This window comes from Giraffa tippelskirchi, chromosome 7, assembly GCF_054371585.1.
Source record: "Giraffa tippelskirchi isolate mGirTip1 chromosome 7, T2T-mGirTip1v1.2.pri, whole genome shotgun sequence".
Lineage (NCBI taxonomy): Eukaryota > Metazoa > Chordata > Mammalia > Artiodactyla > Giraffidae > Giraffa > Giraffa tippelskirchi.
Window position 1 is genome coordinate 108227201 of NC_137281.1, and position 18604 is coordinate 108245804.

Sequence of the window (18604 nt, forward strand, 5' to 3'; positions counted from 1 at the left end):
TCACCCATTTGAAGTGTACGATTTACAAAGTTGTATAAGTCACACTGCAATCAATTTTGGACGATTTTCATCACCTCAGAAAGAAACCCTGTACCTATTAGCAGTCACTCCCCATTCCCCAGGCCCTAGGCAACTCCTTGTCTACTCTCTGTTTCTGTGGATTTGCCTATTCTTGATATCTTATATAAATGGAGTCATATAATCTGCAATTTTTGGTGATTGAGTTTCACTTAGCAAGATGTTTTCAAGGTTCACCCATGGTATATAGCAGGTATCAGCACATCATTCCTTTTTATGTTTTTCTCTGCCTCCATTCCTTTTTATGGCTGAATAGCACTCTGCTGTATGGATTATACCACACTTCATTTATCTACTCATCAGTGATGGACATTTGTGTTGCTTCCACTTTGAGACTATTATGAATATGCTGCTGAGAACATCTGTGTACCAGTGCTTGTGGGCATGTATGTTTTCAAGGCTTTTCTTTTCGAATGGGATCCAGGATAGTCCTGGTGAGGAGCAGGAGGAAAGAAGATGAATCAGAGCGACCTGCTCGCCCACCAACTTCTCCTAGCAGTTGGTGGGAGTGCTAAGGGTCAGCTCAGGATCCTGTTCTGGCCTCACTGGGAGTTGGGGCTGTGTGAGGCCAGGGCAGGGCTGGCCCCCCACCAGCAGACACCCCCAGTGTTGTGTCCAATCTGGCAGCTGTTTGCTGGGCTGGAAATAGTCTAGGCAGCTGGTATTTTCCCTGGAAATCAGGTGCTTTTTCCTGTGTCTCACTGGAGGGCCAAAATTAGTTAAACAGGTCGAGAAGTGTGAGCTACACTGTTAGTCTAGGGGAGGAAGGTGTTGTCAACAGGAAGCTGACCGACCAGGGGAAAGGGGCGGTTGGGAAGATGCAGGTCAATAAGCCAAGTGTAAATTGGGGTTAAGTTGCAGTGCCCCTCCCCCATCACACACACATAGAGAGGCGGTGGTTTTGTTTACAGGAAATGCTGTAAGTATCTCCCTGGCCCCATTTGACAGATGGGGAGACAGAGGCACTACATTAAAGGGATCTCCCATTCAGAAACAGAAGGATTAAAGCTACAGTCTGGTTCTGCTGTCAGCAGCAGGTTTGGTAAAACCTAGGCCTTGCCCTCAGTGTTGTGGCTGTTTTTGGGTTCACAGGAGAAGACTGAGGACACAAGAATAAGAAAGGGTTGTGCTGTTTTGGTCTCCTAAAAAAAGAACACTAAACCCCACCTTAAACCCAAAGCAAAAACATAAAATAGGGCTTTAATTACCATCTTTTCTTTTATCCCCTTTTCTTCATTTCTTTTTTTTTTTTTGTTCCCCAGCCAGAAAACATTATGCTGTTGGACAAGAATATTCCCATTCCACACATCAAGCTGATTGACTTTGGCCTGGCTCATGAAATAGAAGATGGAGTTGAATTTAAGAACATTTTTGGGACACCAGAATTTGTTGGTGAGTTTTAGGCCTGTTTTTCTCCCAGCTGAGAATCTGGGATCAGCAGATAGAGAAATCCCAGGAGTGAACCCTGTGTCTGGGGCCGTAGCCTCTGGGCTGAGAGATGATGCCTTGTGTGCGTGTGTGCGTGTGTTGCTTCAGTCACGTCTGACTCTGCGACCCCGTGGACCGTAACCTGCCAAGCTCCTTTGTCCACAGGAAATGTCTTGCTGGCCTCTGGGTGAGGGGCAGTGGGAGGCCAGGTGGGGCTGGGGCCCTTTGCAAAGTTAAATCTTCCCAGAGCTGGCCCCACTTTCTGCTCTTAGATGAGCTGATTGTGAAGATTTAAAATTACCTCACCCTGTTGCATTCCCATAAACTCAATCTTTTCTGGAGCAGCTTTTGATTTCCTGAAAAAGAAAAGGGAAATTATCTGCCAGATGCCAGATCCACACACTTGCCTGTCCCATACGTCTGGCCTTCATTCATGCACAGGGCACCCGGCTCCACCAGGGCTCTGGCAGCTCTGCTTCCCTCTGTGTCTCTCAGTGAAAGGTTGTTGCTGAACCGGGATACTTGGCCTCTGGAGGAGAATTCAATCCGGGGCCAGAGACGAGGCTTGATCGCTCAGAGCTTTTGTGTAATAAAGTTTTATTAAAGTATAAAGGAGATAGAGAAAGCTTCTGACATAGGCATCAGAAGGCGGCAGAAAGAGTACCCCCCTGCTAGTCTTCAGCTGGATGTTATATAGTCATCAGCAGTCTGTTAATGAAAGAAAGGAATATCTTAAAACTCAGAATGGCACCAGGCCCCTCTTCCATAAGATGCATTTTGGAATAATCTTGGCATGAGAAGAGTTATCCCGGGCCATAAAACAATTGACTTGAATCTTGTAGAAAGGCAGATTACTATGCAAATAGTTTCGTTTACATAGATTAGGGGAACTATGTCTGAGTATAACATACTGGTTTGTCAAGTAGGTTCTGAGCTATTAGGCGGAACTGACTTGGAGACAGAGTTTGGGGTAAATGCATAGCACGGGGTAAATGCATAGCACACTAACATAGCTTAAGACAAACATTTCCATAAAAAATGCATTGGTTAACTCAAGGTTTGAGAATAGTTAACTTCAGGTGAAACCAGGTGTCATTATGGCAACACAGTATTTTAAGAGAAACCTCCTTTTAAATTTGTATAGAGAAGGGAAAAATATCGCTAGTTTGTTTCCTCCTGCAGCTTAAGAGAGAGATAAAAATGTCTGACACTTGCAGCCTATTTTCTCTGTTTGGAGACCCCTGGACTTCCTGCCTGTTACCCTCTCATCAGCCTCCGCCCAGGCCCCAGAAACCTCCTTTTATGACTTGTGCCACAGGCCAGGGGGTCATAAAGAAACAGCTTTGCAGAGGAGAAAGGAGTGAAAATTGAGAACCACCATCTCACTGCTCAGGGAGTTGAAATGCTCTTAGAGATGGAAGGAGGTCATGGTTTCCTCAAAATCTGGGAACTAAAACTTCTAACCACAGTCTAAACAAAAAGAAAGATGAACCAGATCATCCACCATGATGGAGTTTCAGGCCACATATACCAACTTTGCAGCCACTAGGGAATGAAACTGCAGAAACTGCAGAAGAAGGGGAATCTTGCCATGTGCCAGGCGCTAGGCCTGGTGTTCTGTATACAGACATTGTCCAATTAATACCCATACAATCTTATGAAGCAGGTTCAAAATATTTTCTCCATCAAGTGCCTTATTCAAGGTAAAACAACCAGTACATGAAAAAGCAGAGATTCAAATACAGATACATCCAACATCAAAGTCTATGCTCTTTTTTTTTTTTTTGACTGCACTGCGCGGCATGTGGAATCTTAGTTCCCTGACCAGGGATTGAACCTGTGCCCCCTGCAGTGGAAGCACAGAGTCCTATACACTGCACCACTAGGGAAGTCCCAAAGCCTATACTCTTTCCATTATACCAGGTTCTCTCTCTAAGGAGCCTTCAAGGGGCTTATAATTTAGCTGTGGAAACAAGAAATCAAACCATCAAACAAGAGTGCTAGAGGGATCTTTTCAGATCATCTGGTCTAGTTTAACAGATGTGGAATTGGAGAGCTAGGGGATTTTAGTTAAGGTCAACCAAAATTATTCTCTACCTACTATATGATAGACATCAGATGCTGGAGACACAGGGATGGTAAGGAGCCACACTCAGAATGACACACCCAGGGTCACACAGTCAGTTAGTGGTAGAACCAACTTGAACCTAGGGTACAGGTATACAGTCTCAAACTTCGTCAGAGATAGCAGCTACTGCCCACCATTCACATATGTGGTAAAAATGCATGTTTTATCTAAGTTCATATCAAGGGTTGAATAATAAATGGTTCAACTAGAAATTCAGGGCAGTAATGGAAGAACTGTCATGAGAGAGGATGTGGTTAATTGTGAAGTGAGTCATATAGACAGCTCTGAAAGACTGTTAACGCGAGGTAGCCACTCTCACAAGGTCAGTGGGCTCAGTCCTGGCCTTGCATGAGAGACCAAGTGCTGGTGTTGTGGGTGGAGGAGAATCTAAAGGGGGGTGCGGTGGGGAAGAAGCCAGGGTAGAGGAGGTGCATATCCGAGGTACCCCATAGCAGGGGTGAGGGGCCAGAATGAGTATGTTTATCAGGGACAGTTCACTGTCCTTTCTGGATGGATCAGAAGGTTCACACAGGCTGGCAATGTGAGTGGGATATTGACGGGCGGAGCCAGACAAACTGTGGAGTTTTTTTCCCAGTGATATACTGGTAAATGTCTAACAGTCAGGTCTCAGGGCAAAACAAAATACAACCATAATTTATAGCATTTACCAGTTTCAAGCTACCAGCCTGTTTCACTGAATTCAGAGTTGGGAGGAGATGTACACAGTTGACTCAAGTGAGCCAGTATGATACAGCTCCAGTCCAGAACTGGTCTTATTTGCTCCTTACAGATACATAGGGTGGTTTCTCTAAGCCCCTGCCCAAATTATGATGACTTCCTTTTCCCAAGACCCCTGAACACAGGTTATAACCTGTTCCCTATTCCCACCATTGTTTGAAATTTTAACCTGAGACCAGGGTTAAAACTGTCAGCTTCTGGGAATGTGGTGGACAACTTCTTCCAAAAGGTCCTCTCGCTACAAAATTGGATTCTTGAGAAAAATATTGTTTTTAATGTGATTCTGAACTTAGGAAGTAAGATAAATCTTTAAGTGTAGTAACTCCTTCAGCATCACCTGTCCTACCCTAAAAATTGAGTGGAATGAACTTAGAGCTGGAGCTGTGAGCTGCAAGAATATTCAATAAGAGGATCTCTTCTAAAGGCAAGTGCACATGTCAGCATTTATCAGAGACTAGCAAGATTTAGATGTTCAAGGAAGTAGGATATTAAAATGATCAGATGTTGACTATAAAATAAATGGAATGAATATAGAAATAACAGGTAAACTCACAAGAATGAGCAAGCAACAAGAGACTCAAAAATGACCAGGTAAATTTTTAAAAGAACCAGATAGAACTTTAAGAAATTCATATGCTCACTGAAATTTTAAACTCAGTGGATGGGCCAAACAGATTATACACAGCTGAGGAGAGAAATAAAGAACTGGAAGACTGAGTTGGAAAAAATTAGCTAGACTATCACACAGTGGCAAAGATATAGAAATATTAAAGAGAGGATAAGTGAAATAAGGTTAAAATAAAAAATTTAACATAGGTCTATTTGGATTCCTGGAGGAGGGAATTAAGACAATAGAGGAGCAGTACCTGAATAAAACTGCTGAGAATTTTCAGAACTGATGTAAAAACATGCATCCTCAGATACAGGAAGGACAATGTATTTCAATCAGAAAGAAGTCCATACCTATAAGGTCCATAGATTATACTTAAACTATAAGGCATCAGGGACAAAGAGAAGATCTTAAAAATCAGCCAGAGAGAAAAGATAGATTGCCTACAAAAACCAAAAATAAACAAAAACCAATAATTGGACTGACAGCATACTTCTTAAAACAACAATGTCCAATAGAATATGATAGTCAAAGAACTGAGGAAAAATAAAAACTCCATAATTGTGAAGCAATTGTATTTCAAGAATGAAGGTAAAAGATTAAAAAAAAAAAGCAAAAACAAAAACAAAAAAAAAAGAACAACAACAAAAAAGATAAAATAAAAACAACCTCCAACAGACCTTTGTTGGCGGAACTTCTAAAAGGTGTACTTGGAGTTCTAAATGCAAGAAGTAATAGGAGCAAAGAAATCAGTGAACATTAGGCAAATATAATTATTTTCTTTCCTAAGTAATGATGATGATGAAGCTTAAATATGGGGTTGAAAAAAGATAGAACTAGAAACTGAAGAAAATAATGTTAGATAGGACAGAGTAGTTGAAATTAGTGTTCTAAAATGCTTGTATTGTTAGAGGAGGGCCCAAATATTGATTTATGTTAGAATTTGTTTCATGTTCATAGTAAAATCTCAGGGGTAGTCATTACAAAAATAGAAGTTAGAGAAAAAACAGTCAATAAGAAAACTAACAAGAGACAATTTTTTAAAAAGATGAGAAAGAAAAACACAGATGAAAGTGGAAAAACAAAAGCACCTGGAGGACAGAAATGAGTATGTATTTATATCAAGCAGATGAGCACTGAAAAGTGAATTGTGCTTCTCAAACTCTCTATGAGGAACAACTTGGGGGAAAATAGTGTATCCTGGACAGCTTCTTCAATAAGATACAATACAAATAAATTCCTAGAAAAGTGATCATGGTGTGAGTGTCACAGCAATGTCAAATTGCTATACAAGTCTCTAAATACATACTCTCAACTTCTGTAAATATCTTGTCAGCACCAGTGACAGTCTGCAGATTATTTGCCTGCAGACTGTACTTTGAATAACACTGTCCTAGTGAAAGCCTTTCTTGTGTGTCTCAGGAGACAGATACAGAAAAGCTCATAGCAATGTTTTTTCAATAAAAGATAATAATACAATAAAATAATAAGTAGAGACCATCCAAATGATCACCAAGGAAATGACTGGAAAATAGTCTGTATTCACAAAGTGGACTATTATACAGCAGTGAATATGAAAGACCATGGGTGAACATTCAGTGAATGCTAGAAACATCAGTTGAGTGGGGGAAAAAGGTCTATTGACGGTAGATGAGATGAAGTATGGCACCATTTTTTGGAAGCTAACAAGAAAGCAAAGCCGGGAGAGTGGTTTCCTGCATCTGGGAGGGTGGGATGGTGGGCTCATCCTATGGATGCAGAGGTTCTAATATTGTTCTAGATAAACAAACTTAGCCTTCCCCTCTCTCCACCTTCTCCTATTCGTGATTAAACAGGCTCAATCCTCCCTTTTCTAGTTATCGCCCCCTCTTTCTTTTCTGTTTCATCACCAAGCTTTTTTAAAGAGTCATCTGCACCCTTATCTTACAGCCCACACTCAGCACTCTCTGGTCACTGCAGTGGGTGTGACCTTCTACACTCTCTTTCCAGTCCATCCAGGGCTATGGGCTTGATCTCCAGGCAGCATTTGGTTCTCTTCTCTCCTGGGTAGAGACTTCTTTCCTAGACTCTGCACCTTCTCAAGTGGTCCTGGCAGCATTCACATGGCTCCTGTTGCTACCTGTGTGATGACGCCTGTGTGATGACCTCGGTGATGGCTCTGACCCACCTCACTCCCACCCCAGGTACCCAGCCTGTTCCTAGCATCTTCTTTTGGATGCCCCTCGGACATCACAGGCTCCTCACCTCAGTGGCCACCAGAATGTCCTCCTGCCCCTGCTCAGGTGGGAGGTGCCCTCTTTCAGACACCCTCAGAGGAGTGTGGATTCTCTCTCTGCCTCCTTTTCTCCCCCATCACCTTCCAGCGCTGGCCTGACTGGTTTCCAGCTGAGTTCTAAAGCAGTCTTTGTCCTGGGCCGCACTGTCCCCTCCTGCACCCTCCTCTCCCCACCCTCCTCTTTCTTTTCCAGAGGTCCCCTTGTGCTTTCTGCCTTCCTCAGTATCAGAATAACAGGCAACTTCCTTCCTCAAAATCCTTAGACCCAGGTTATCTCCGTCTGCCTCTCTAATTTTTCTTAGGGAGGGTTCAGGATGGAGACATTTGGCATCTAATTCCCTAAAATTTCTTAAGATCGTCTCTTCTCCTTTTCATACTCCTGCTGACTCTTCAACATGGCTTCTTTCAGCTCCAGAAATTGTGAACTATGAGCCCCTGGGACTGGAGGCTGACATGTGGTAAGTGGGACAAGCCACCCAGGTGGCCCCAGATCCTGGCTCTGGCTGACATCCCCCTGGATGAAAACCTCTTCCTCCACACTCACCTTTAGGAGCCTCTGACTGCTCCTGGGGTGCTGGCATGTGGCCAGTTAACACATGGTCAAGGCAGAGAACAAGGGGCTGGAAGCTAGAGGCACAGGCTCACCCTGAGACCTGCCATAGCTGTGATAAAGATACTAACGACAATAATTCGTTCTGTTGGTCAACCATGCGATCACTGGGGGCCTCATGTATTCTAGCTACCGTGCTGGGCCGGGGCATACCGCAGTGACTGACTGCACAGACGGGGCTCGTTTCACGTGAACTGTGCTACACAGGTGGCTGAGTACCTTGATCGCTTGGTTTTCTAAAATCTTCCCAGTGGTCCTGTAAGATAGTTATTATTATCCTCATTTTATGAGGAGAAAGAGGCTCAGAGGTGGTCATCACAGCTGTAAGTGGGTCCTCGGACTCAACGTCCAGAGCTGGTTGACTCTGAGCGAGTCCCAGGCTGCTGCTAAAGTGTGGGGTGTGGAGGGGTGTGAGGCTTGAGACAGCATGTGGGGGCTGCCGTGAAGGGGCCCTCAGAGCCATGCGGGGAGTTGCTTGCTGGTCTGGGAGGAGAGCCAGGCGGCCCTGACTTGACTGTTCTTTGTTTTGCAGGAGCATCGGTGTCATCACCTACATCCTGTGAGTATGACTGATCCCAGGGCTCTGACCTAGCTCAGATCCAGGGGGAGCAGGAGGAATGAGAGAAGGGCAGGCAGACAGACAGACAGACTGACATTTCCTGAGCACCCACCATGACCAGATGAGTTAGATCCACACAGCCAACCTGAGGCTAAGGGCTCTCAGCTCCATTTCGTACATTTGAGCTGGGGTTGGGATTGGACAGGAACCCGGGAGAGTGGCCTGCGGCCCTCCATTCTGCACTGCTTGTGTCTGCATCCGTCCTGTGGCCAGGACCCACCGCTCCGTCTCACCCGGACCCAGGTTTCCGGTGAGAATGTCAGTTTTCACTCAGAAACCAGGGAGAGCCCTCAAGTCACCATGCCCTTCCTGATCCTGCCTTGTCTTTCTCGGCCTTTCCTCTCCCTTCCCCAGAACCCCTTTTCCTCTCACATGCTCGCTCTTCTCTTTTCCCCAGAGTCTCCCTTTGTTGACTGAAGTATTACGTGCTTAAGCAGAGATTTCCTGCATTGTGTAGCGAAACTGTCACTTTCCATCTCTATGGCCTAGGGCAGAAAAACAACCTCTGGGCTTGTTTTTCTCATCAGAAGAATAGGAATCATAAACTTCCTGCCACGGGTGTGTTGAGGATTAAATAAGCCGAGGTACAAACTTCCTAGCACTGCTCAGACACAGACATGGCTGATTAGTTGGTGTTCATTACATCAGTACTTCCCAAATGTTTCCACTCACAGCACTCCTGGAAAATGCTGTTTTTATGGCACTCTGGGTAAGAGGCAGCCTACAGCCAGAGGGGATGAAGGATGGGGAGGCGAACACTCAGCTCTCTCAACACCCCTGTAATCCCTCCCTCTGACTTCTCCTTGGACTGAGAGCTCTGCTCCATATGGTGGATGCCCCCCCACCCCGCCCCCTGAGTTGCAACAAAGGGTGTCAACCCAGGCAGCACATCAGACTTTTTTTTTCTTTTTCTTCACAGCAGACCTTTTATTTTTTTTATTTTTTATTTTTTTTAAATATTTATTTCATTTTATTTAATTAATTAGGCTGTGCCCAGTCTTTGTTGCAGCATGTGGGACCTTTGGTCTTCATCGCAGCATGCAGGATCATTAGTTGCAGACTCTTAGTTGCAGCATGTGGGATCTAGTTCCCTGACCAGGGATGGAACTCAGACCCCCTGCTTTGAGAGCACGGAGTCTTAGCCACAGGACCACCAAGGAAGTCCCCACGGCAGACCTTTTAATATCTGCTATGGCCCAGGCCCCACTCCAGATCTATGAAATCAGAATCACTAGGAGGAAGATCTGGGCATTAGTATTTTTTAAAAGCTTTGATGCAGAGAGAATTTGATGCATTGCTGCATAATTCCAGATTAGAGCCAGGATATTCAGACATGGGCTCTTAACACCTTGATATCTTCAGAACTCTGGCTTCCATATTGAAATAGTAAGGAATTCCAGCATCTCCAGGGCACACAAATATTCCTGTAGCTCACTGAATACCATACAGGTTATTGACTGCCTGCTCCTCAGTGAACACAGTGCCAGGTACTCGGGATACTAAATGGAGAGTCTGTCCTGCTTGCCTGAAACTTCTTTTGTGAGAGGGAGACACCAGACTGCTAACTCTCACCCAGTGGGACCAAGGTTGTACTTTAGGTATGTACTTTAGGTATGGCTTTGTGAGACAAATGGGAGAGCCACTGGTTTGCTGGGACTGCAGAAGGTTTAATGGGAGAGAGGGAGACAGGAGAGAGAGATTGATTTGAACTGGGCTGGAAGGAATGAGATGAATTTTCCTGGTGGAAAGGGAAGGAAGTGCCATCCTGGCTGAGGAAGGGGACAGCGAGTGTGGTAAGTGCAGTGAAAATACGGAATGTGTGGTGGGGACCAACTTTTGATGCCTTCCTGAGAAGTTTAAATGTGTTTCTATAGAAAACAGAAGGGAGGGTAGGGCCCAGGGACTTCTGGGACAATGGCATATTTTGAATATTAGGCAGGAGACAGTAGATTCAGGAGTCACTGTTTGAATGGCACATTAAAAAAAATTGTATTTATTTGGCTGCACCAGGTCTTAGTTGTGGCACACAGGATTTTCTATCTGTTGTGGGATCTTTAGCTGCAGCATAGGAACTCTTAGTTGCAACATGTGGGATCTAGTTCCCACAGGCCCCTTTCATTGGGAGCACAGAATCTTAGCCACTGGACCACCAGGGAAGTCCCTGAATGACACTTTCTTGACAAACCCTGCAGGGAACCTCATCCACCCCTCTATCCCCTAATAGCCCATCTATTGCCACACTTGTCAGGCTTTGCTCAGGATGCTCGTTAGCCTAGAAGACCTTCCATCTCCTTGTCTGACTGCTGACAACCTCTTCATTCTTCAGGACAAAACTGATGCAAATGTCTGCTCTTCCATGAGCCTGCACTGGGCCTCCCCTCTGTCCTGTGCTCCTCCAGCCCTTTGTCTGTTCTTTATTTTATTCTGTGTTCTGCTGGAGATTATGAAGAGCCAGGTCTCTGTTTCTCTCCCCTCCTCTTTCAAGTCCCTTGAAGACACAGTTCTCTCTTTCAGGTCCTTAGTAGGCGCTCCATTAAGTGTATTGAATTGGACTCATTTGAAAAGCTGTTGACTGGCTGGGAGCCTCCCATCCCCATGCAGCAGTACGAGTCCAGGTCCCTGAGTCCATCGCCCCCACTTCCATCTCCTTTCCTACAGTCATACGTTCTCTCTCTGTGTGCCCAGCCTCAGTGGAGCTTCCCCTTTCCTGGGAGACACGAAGCAGGAAACACTGGCAAATATCACAGCAGTGAGTTACGACTTTGACGAAGAATTCTTCAGCCAGACCAGCGAGCTGGCCAAGGACTTCATTCGGAAGCTTCTGGTTAAAGAGACTGGGTAAGAGGACAGAGAAGGGCACTGGCTTCTCCGGTCCTGACTCTCTCCTGCCACTTCTCCCACAGGCATGCCAGCCTGTCCCTGCTTTGCCACAGGCTGTCTTCGACCATTGCGGTCTAATCTGGGCAGGTGCTGAGGAGTGTTAACTGGCCAAGACTTGGCTTTCATCTTGTTTACTCAAGTCTTTCTCATTTCTTTTCCTGCTGAAATGCAAATAACCATGTGTGTGTGTACGTAAGTCAGCCTGGATTTTTTTTAGAGCTCTTTATTTTTTGCAGTTTGTCTCAAAGGTACCTGGAACTAAAATTCATTAAAGGAAAGGGGCAGGGTTTTCAAGACGATTCAGGATGGGAGTGGAGAGGGTGTCCAGCCCAGAGGGTTCAGAACAGTGGGAAAATAAGAGACCTGCTAATCCCACCCCTTCCTCAGGGCTCAGGGTAAGCTCCGTGGGTGTGCAATCAAAGGAGATGGGCAGGGAGTTGGAGGGTGCTGGATGCCCAGAGGATGGATGAGCTGAGGCAGGGGTAAGGTCTTCACATTCTGGAAGGCCATGTCCTCTTGTTCCCATAGACTTCAGAGAGATACAGAGTAGGGTCCTCTAAAGTGCAGTGCCTGGTTTTGCTGTTGAAGGGCAATTGTAGGAGGGATTGCCCCACCTGGGTACAGGGCAGGGGAGGGCATAGAAGAGATCTGGAAGGCAAACAGAAAAACAGAGACTAAAGTTTTCACTATGGAGAGCACTTAGGACTCTCCAATAGTGTGAGGTTGGGCCCTGCAACCCTGGGACCAAAGATGAGGGTTTATATAAGGTCATTTTATTGAGAGGTGTGCGTGGACTGCTTTCTCTAGTGTGCAGGAGATGTAGCCAGTTCCCCATCCACCTCTGCATTCCTTATAATTCTAGTTTGATGGCAGTGGTTGAAGGATGCCAAAAAGCAGGTCTGAGAAGAGTGAGAATGGAGACTGCTACTCTCAGCTTCTCATGGATCATCACTGTTTTCTGATCTTCATTACAGGAAACGGCTCACAATCCAAGAGGCTCTCAGACACCCCTGGATCATGGTAAGCGCATGGTGATGAGTTTCAGCAAGCAGGTTCCTGCTGTGTCGCCAGGGATGCCTGGGCCAGATGCAGGGGACCTGTGACAAGGCCTTTGCTTGAAACACTGACCCCTAAGCACAGATGAAAGCTAGTTGGGGGTTTCCAAGGGTCTGGGCTTGTTCAAATAGGTCTGCGAGTTTAAGTTTCTATGTCATATGTTCAGGTGACTTATGAAAAGAAACTTTCACAAACCTCAACTGAAATCTTTGCTCTTTGGGTGATCTTACAAACTTCTTCGTTGGAAGACACGTGTGCATGCTACGTTGCTTCAATTGTGTTCAACTTTTTGCAACCCCATGGACTGTACCCTGCCAGGCTTCTCTGCCCATGGGATTCTCCAGGCAAGAAAACTGGAGTGGGTTGCCATGCCCTCCTCCAGGGGATTTCCTGACCCAGGGATAGAACCTGTGTCTGTTACATCTCCTGCATTGGCAGACAGGTTCTGTACCACTAGCGCCACCTGTGAAGCCCCTGTCAGAAGACACGTCACAGTTATTCTCAAAAAAGAAATCAGGACTCCTCAGCTATAGAGAGAGATCAGTGACAATTGAAAACCTCAGATTTGTAACCAGGGCTCCTTGTTTCTGACTTTCAAAGCTCTGAGTTAAGGATGACTCAAACCGGTCAGTGGCTTCCTTAGGCACCTGGCAACCTCAGAGAATGGGCCGCCCAGCTGGCAGCCTGCTGGGGGAGAGGCAGCAGCCCCTCAGGGCAGTTCTGTTCTCTCTGGGGAGGGTGGGGCACAAAGGTGACTTCCTGCCTAACCCACTTTGTAACTGGGCTTCTGGCTGCTGGGGGTTCAGAGGGCCTGGCAGTCTGATCTCAGTAAAGTGCAGGTGACAAGCACTTTGGCAGGATGGGAATCAGGGCAGCGGGATTCTGACGCTGGTTCTGCTGACAGATGAGATGTTCCCTTCCAGGAACATCAGCAGACCTCCCTTTCACTGAAATTGTTAAGTGGGAGAGCGGGCGAGGGTGATCTGAGGGTGCAGATGAGAAAAGGCAGAGGTCCACAGGAGATGGGAGAGCAGAGAAGGCCGAGTGCCCTGGAGAAGGCCGGGTTCATTGACTCAGTGAAGGATGGGGAAGGCTGAGGGCCTTCTAGGTTTGAGTGCAGAGCTCGGGAGTCTGGTGGGCTGCCTCCTTGCTCAGCATGCTGAGTGTTGCCGAAGCCCAGGGAGCCCACAGGCCCTGATGGAGAGAAGCCCCAGCTTCCCCCATCGGCCATGGCCTTGTGCGCTTCCAGTCTGGAGTGGATGCTTGCAGAATCCTGGCTGTAGCCTGCTTGTCTGTGCAAGCACCCTTAAATGCTATGCATGCGGAGACCCTCTCTAATGACTGTGGACCACCCTGCCCTGAAATGCGTGTGCAGACAGCACCTCGTCCTCCTCGACCTTTCTGATGGTCTGTGGGGGTGCTCATCCCGCCCTGGTCCTCTCGTGGCCTGGCGCCTCCTCGACCTTTCTGATGGTCTGTGGGGGTGCTCATCCCGCCCTGGTCCTCTCGTGGCCTGGTGCATGCGGTGAATGCAGAGGCAGCTCGAGTGCCTTCCGCCTGCACCTTGGAGCAGATGTCAAATTAACTCTGGCCCTTCTGTCTAAACACCTACCAGTCCAAAGGTGAGATCAGAGCCCCAGAACAGCACAAGGCAGAGCCCAACCAGCTGAAGACCAAGCGCCTGAGAGAGTACACCCTCAAATGCCACTCAAGCATGCCCCCCAACAACACCTATGTCAACTTCGAGCGCTTTGCCCGTGTGGTCGAGGATGTGGCTCAGGTGGAGCAGGGCTGCCGGGCCCTAACAGGGGCCCATGACACCATCCAGGACGACGTGGAGACCCTGATCTCCATCTACAATGAGAAGGAGGCTTGGTACCGGGAGGAGAGCGAGAGAGCCCGGCATGACCTGTCTCAGCTCAGGTACGAGTTCCGCAAGGTGAAGTCCTCGAAGAAGCTCCTACGAGAGGACATCCGGGCCACAGGGTCCCGCCTCGGGGCTGCAGCCAGGAAGCTGGACCACCTGCAGATGCAGTTTGAGACCCTGAGGCAGGAGCTCTCAACAGACCTCCAGTGGCTCCAGGAACTGGTGGGCGGCTTCCAGCTGGAGAGTGGGAGCGTGGACAGCCTGGGTTCTGTGTTCTGCCGGGACACCAGAGAGTCCCTTGGGGAGCTGCTCAACAGATCATGCGGCGAGGAAGTCTTGGCCGGCTTGAAGCTCTGAGCACCAGCCTCGGGTCGCTAATGCATCCTGGATGGTTTGCTGAAGCCTGCTCCCAACTGCCCTGCCAGACATCGACTCAAATTCTCCTGCAGGGGTGTGTGTCTGTAGCATAGCCTTCCACCTCCTCCCAGAATCCAGAAGCATGGAGGGACTAGCTAGTTATCCATTCTGTGCCTCCTCTCACCTGCCTGGTTTATTGGGAGGGTGATTGGCCGGGTAGCCAGGCTGTTAAAACAATTGCTATTGAATACCCCTCAGCATTCCCTCCTCCAGAGGGAGACAGCTGGCCCTGGGGAGATGCTCGGTAACTGATTTGTGATAATGAACTAGTTCACATCTCACTTCCTGCTTTATGGACTGCAGGTCTTGGGTACCATTTGAATTAACTAGGGCTAATAGTCAGTCAGCTTGGTGCTTTCCTGCTGCTGATGGCAGAATTTTAAATTCACATAGAAAAGATTACTTTTCATTTACATTGGCATTTAACTTACCAAGCATTTGTGTTTGTGATCCTTAAAAGAATACTGTGAGACAGGAAGGTAGGTGGTATTATTATTATTGTTGTTACTGTTATTTCCATGTAACTGATGAGGAAACTGACCTCCAGGGGAATGACTTACTCAGGATCATTCACAGCTAGTTGATACAGATGAAACACAAATCCAGGATGCCTGAGTCTAAGATGAGATATATAGGAACAGATAGCTTTTGATGTAACAATGCATATTAAAGTTCAGATCCCAGAGGTAAAATAAGCAACTTCATATATTTTGCCAGGTATTGTGGAAGCCTCATAACCTCTAACCAACTGTCCCAAGAAATGTGTCTCTAGAAGGCAGGCAGGTTATTGTTCCCATCCAGCCTTTCCCTGTCTGAAGACGAGCCTGTGGAATAGGAGGGAAGGGGCAGCTTCTTGCCCTTCTCCACCTTCCCTCCTGTGGCTCAGAGCTCCAACCTTCTGTTGGGAATGAAGACCCTTTTTTCATGTCCCTAAGGTCTGAAGAGGGTGGACATTAAGACTGGGAAGCATGAGGCCCAGTGGTCCCTTCCTGACCACAGGCTGTGTGCGCCCCTCCCTGAAGACTGGATCATCTCATCTCCCTTTTCCCAGAGGAGGCGACAGCCAGCCAGCTCACAGAGGCAGAGTGTGGAGAGTGGCCCCAGTGCTGTGCTAGAAGCTTGGGGGTGACAGAATAGATCATATCATTCCAAGGTGCCTTCACAGACACACAAACCCCCTTGCCAGAGGGGTAGGGTAGGTGTTATTCTCAATTTGGTGCTGAGGAAACAGAGAGGGTGTGATTTGCCCAAGGTCACAGTAGTGGCAAAAGTAGAAGCCTTCCGATGGGGTCTTTCTGCTTCCTTCCCCTAGCTGCCCCAGGCTCCAGGGGTTCACTCTGCTGTGGGGCAGGTTCTACCTAGACACATCCATCTGTCCACTTACAAAGAATTGTTCAACACCTGTCAACTGCTGGGCACTTGTCCTGTCCCCAGGGATACAATGTTGAGTGAAAACAGGTGTGTTTCCTGCTTTCATGGAGTTTGCAGTGAAGGACTGCAACATTTATCTAGAACATTCTGCAGAGGTAGAACTGCAGCTGGGATATATGCTGTGAGAAGATTGCAGCACTGCAGGAGCCTGCAGTGGAGGGGGGGTGACCTGGTCAGAAAGAGTGTCCCTGAGGTGGTGACTCTAGAGCTGAGATCAGCGAAACAGACCAGGGAGAAGGTAGTTTTCCCCACAAAACTGTCATGCCAGGGCTCTGTGCTGGGAGGGGGCCTGAGAGCTGAAATTGCTCAGGCAGAAAGAAAGCTGGAGAGGAGAGAAGAGGAGTATGATGTAGATGTGGCTGGAAAGAAGGTAGGACCAGTAGGGCTTTGCCGTACTGAAGAGCTCTGTCTCCATCCCAAGGGTCATGGGACCGAAATGCGTGCCCAGCAGTCAGCAGCCCGATGTCCTGGCAGGGGTGGGGGGGGCTGCCCAGGGAACAGCGCAGATGGGGCGTGGTTTAGAATGATCCCATGAAACCATGTCTTTAAAATCCCACCTCCTTTTCTATTACATGCTGGATCACTTCAAATATTACATATAATGTTTGTAACAAACAATTTTCATCAAGTAGAAGAAACAATATTTTCATCAAATGTAAGATGCATCATTATTTTATGACCCCAAAATAAATTTAAAAAGAAGCCCAAGATGGGAAGTCCAAGAGGAAACCCCAAATACAAAGCTGGGACACCCTCACTGGGAGGGGAGATAAGAAATAAAGCCACCAGGTAGGAGGGTGAGGCAAGGGAATGTGTGCATTTCAGGCTTGACACTGGGTTGCTCAGTTGCTCAGACATGTCCGACTCTTTGCAACCCCATGGACTGTAGCTCGCCAGGTTCCACTGTCCATGGAATTCACCAGGCAAGAATACTGGAGTGGGTAGCCATTCCCTTCTCCAAAGGATCTTCCCGACCCAGGGACCAAACCCGGGTCTCCCGCATTGCAGGTGGGTTCTTCACTGTCTGAGCCACCAGGGAAGCCCTGACACTGGGTAGAGGGGTGGAAAAATCCTCCCCTGAGAACAGGAGCCCCAGGCTGGTGGTACTCAGACAGGATTCCTTTCTGCATTTACACAGTTAGTGGAATCCAAAAGAATAAGAAATCTAATGTTAAACAGTCTGAGGCTGGGTGGCCCCGATGGTTGGCAGAAGCAGTGTGGTCATCTGGAATACCTGCCTTCACTTCAGACCCACAGTAAAGATACAGTGCCATTGTTTGAGAGAGAAGTCCTGATTTTAGAGATCCAAAAATGTGCATCTTGGATTCAATGAAAGATGGCAAAGCCCTGTTTCCTTTGCCCTGTCTGGAAGAATTGATACAAACACCCCATCTACAATCTCTCCAAGAACTTTTCTGCCCTGTCACAGGACAGGATATAATTATTTGGCATAAGACACCACAAGGATTAGTGGTCCTTTTGGCCAGGTCAACCAAGTCAAGGGCTTTCCTGGTGGCTCAGGCGGTAAAGAATCCGCCTCCAATGCAGAAGACCTGGGTTCTTTCCCTGGGTTTGGAAGATTCCCTGGAGAAGGGAATGGCTACCTACTCTACTATTCTTGCCTGGAGAATCCCATGGACAGAGGAGTCTGGTGGACTACTGTCCATGGGGGCACAAAGAGTCAGACACGACTGAGTGACTAAGTCTTTAACTTGGCCAAGTCAACAGGTTTCCTAAGGCAAGGAAGCCCCTGATTGAGCAACTCAGGGCAAACTTTCTTGTGAGGGTCGAAATAAAATGCAATAAAGCAGTAAGCTGTGGATGATGATTTGAATAAGGGAGACTGGGAAAAGAGCGGGAGAAGTGGTTATTTTAGAATCCTAGCATCAGCTACACACTATCCGTGCTGGAGGTTCTCAGGGGTGAGCCATCTGACAGCCTCCTTTTACAGCATTTTACAGGACAGGGTTTGTCTAGAGTCTCCCAGCCAGTCAGCCCCGGAGCTGACTGGAGTCAGAATCATAAGTGGATTTCTTCACTGTAGTGCAGTCGTCCTCTCCACGTTCATGTCCAGTCGTGGGTAACAGCTTGTCATTTAGATGTTTTATGAACAGACTCTTTTATTTAAGAGTTTCCAAAGTTTTAAGAGTCTCCAAAGACAAAGTTAAGTGAACTGAAAACTGCCCTCCAAGTCTTTCAGGGAAGTCAGAGGGGACCATGACTTCCCCCGCCCCCTGGCTAGTCCAATGCCCATCACCCTTTGGCAGCAGAACCTGATGCCAAGGGGAGTCCAAGGAGGCTGGCAGAATGCCCAGCCAGAGGGCCCGCTTGACTCCCCTCCACATGCCCACAGCTGGCATTTTAACAGTGACATCAAGAAAAGGGCAGAGCAGGGCCGATGGGGTAGGATGGGGTGTTTCATTGGCACCTAGACAGACAAAGGCCTGGTGGGGGTTGCCGCTCTGTG

The 18604-nt window shown here is 47.4% G+C and overlaps 1 protein-coding gene across 10 annotated transcripts in view; it reads left to right on the forward strand.

Annotated features, from left to right (window-relative positions):
- Positions 1-18604, forward strand: part of DAPK2 (death associated protein kinase 2) — a 135848-nt gene that overhangs the window by 106430 nt on the left and 10814 nt on the right. For 3 of the 10 annotated variants that reach the window (XM_081507441.1, XM_081507440.1, XM_081507438.1), the window contains exons 5-9: positions 1341-1470; positions 7667-7715; positions 8400-8426; positions 11172-11324; positions 12341-12386. In XM_081507441.1, coding sequence (XP_081363567.1) covers positions 1341-1470; positions 7667-7715; positions 8400-8426; positions 11172-11324; positions 12341-12386 — 405 coding nt within the window. Of the gene's footprint in view, positions 1-917; positions 998-1340; positions 1471-7666; positions 7716-8399; positions 8427-11171; positions 11325-12340; positions 12387-14037; positions 16829-18604 lie in introns of those variants that run through there. The other 7 variants (XM_081507436.1, XM_081507434.1, XR_014058850.1 and 4 more) reach the window with 6 other exon arrangements.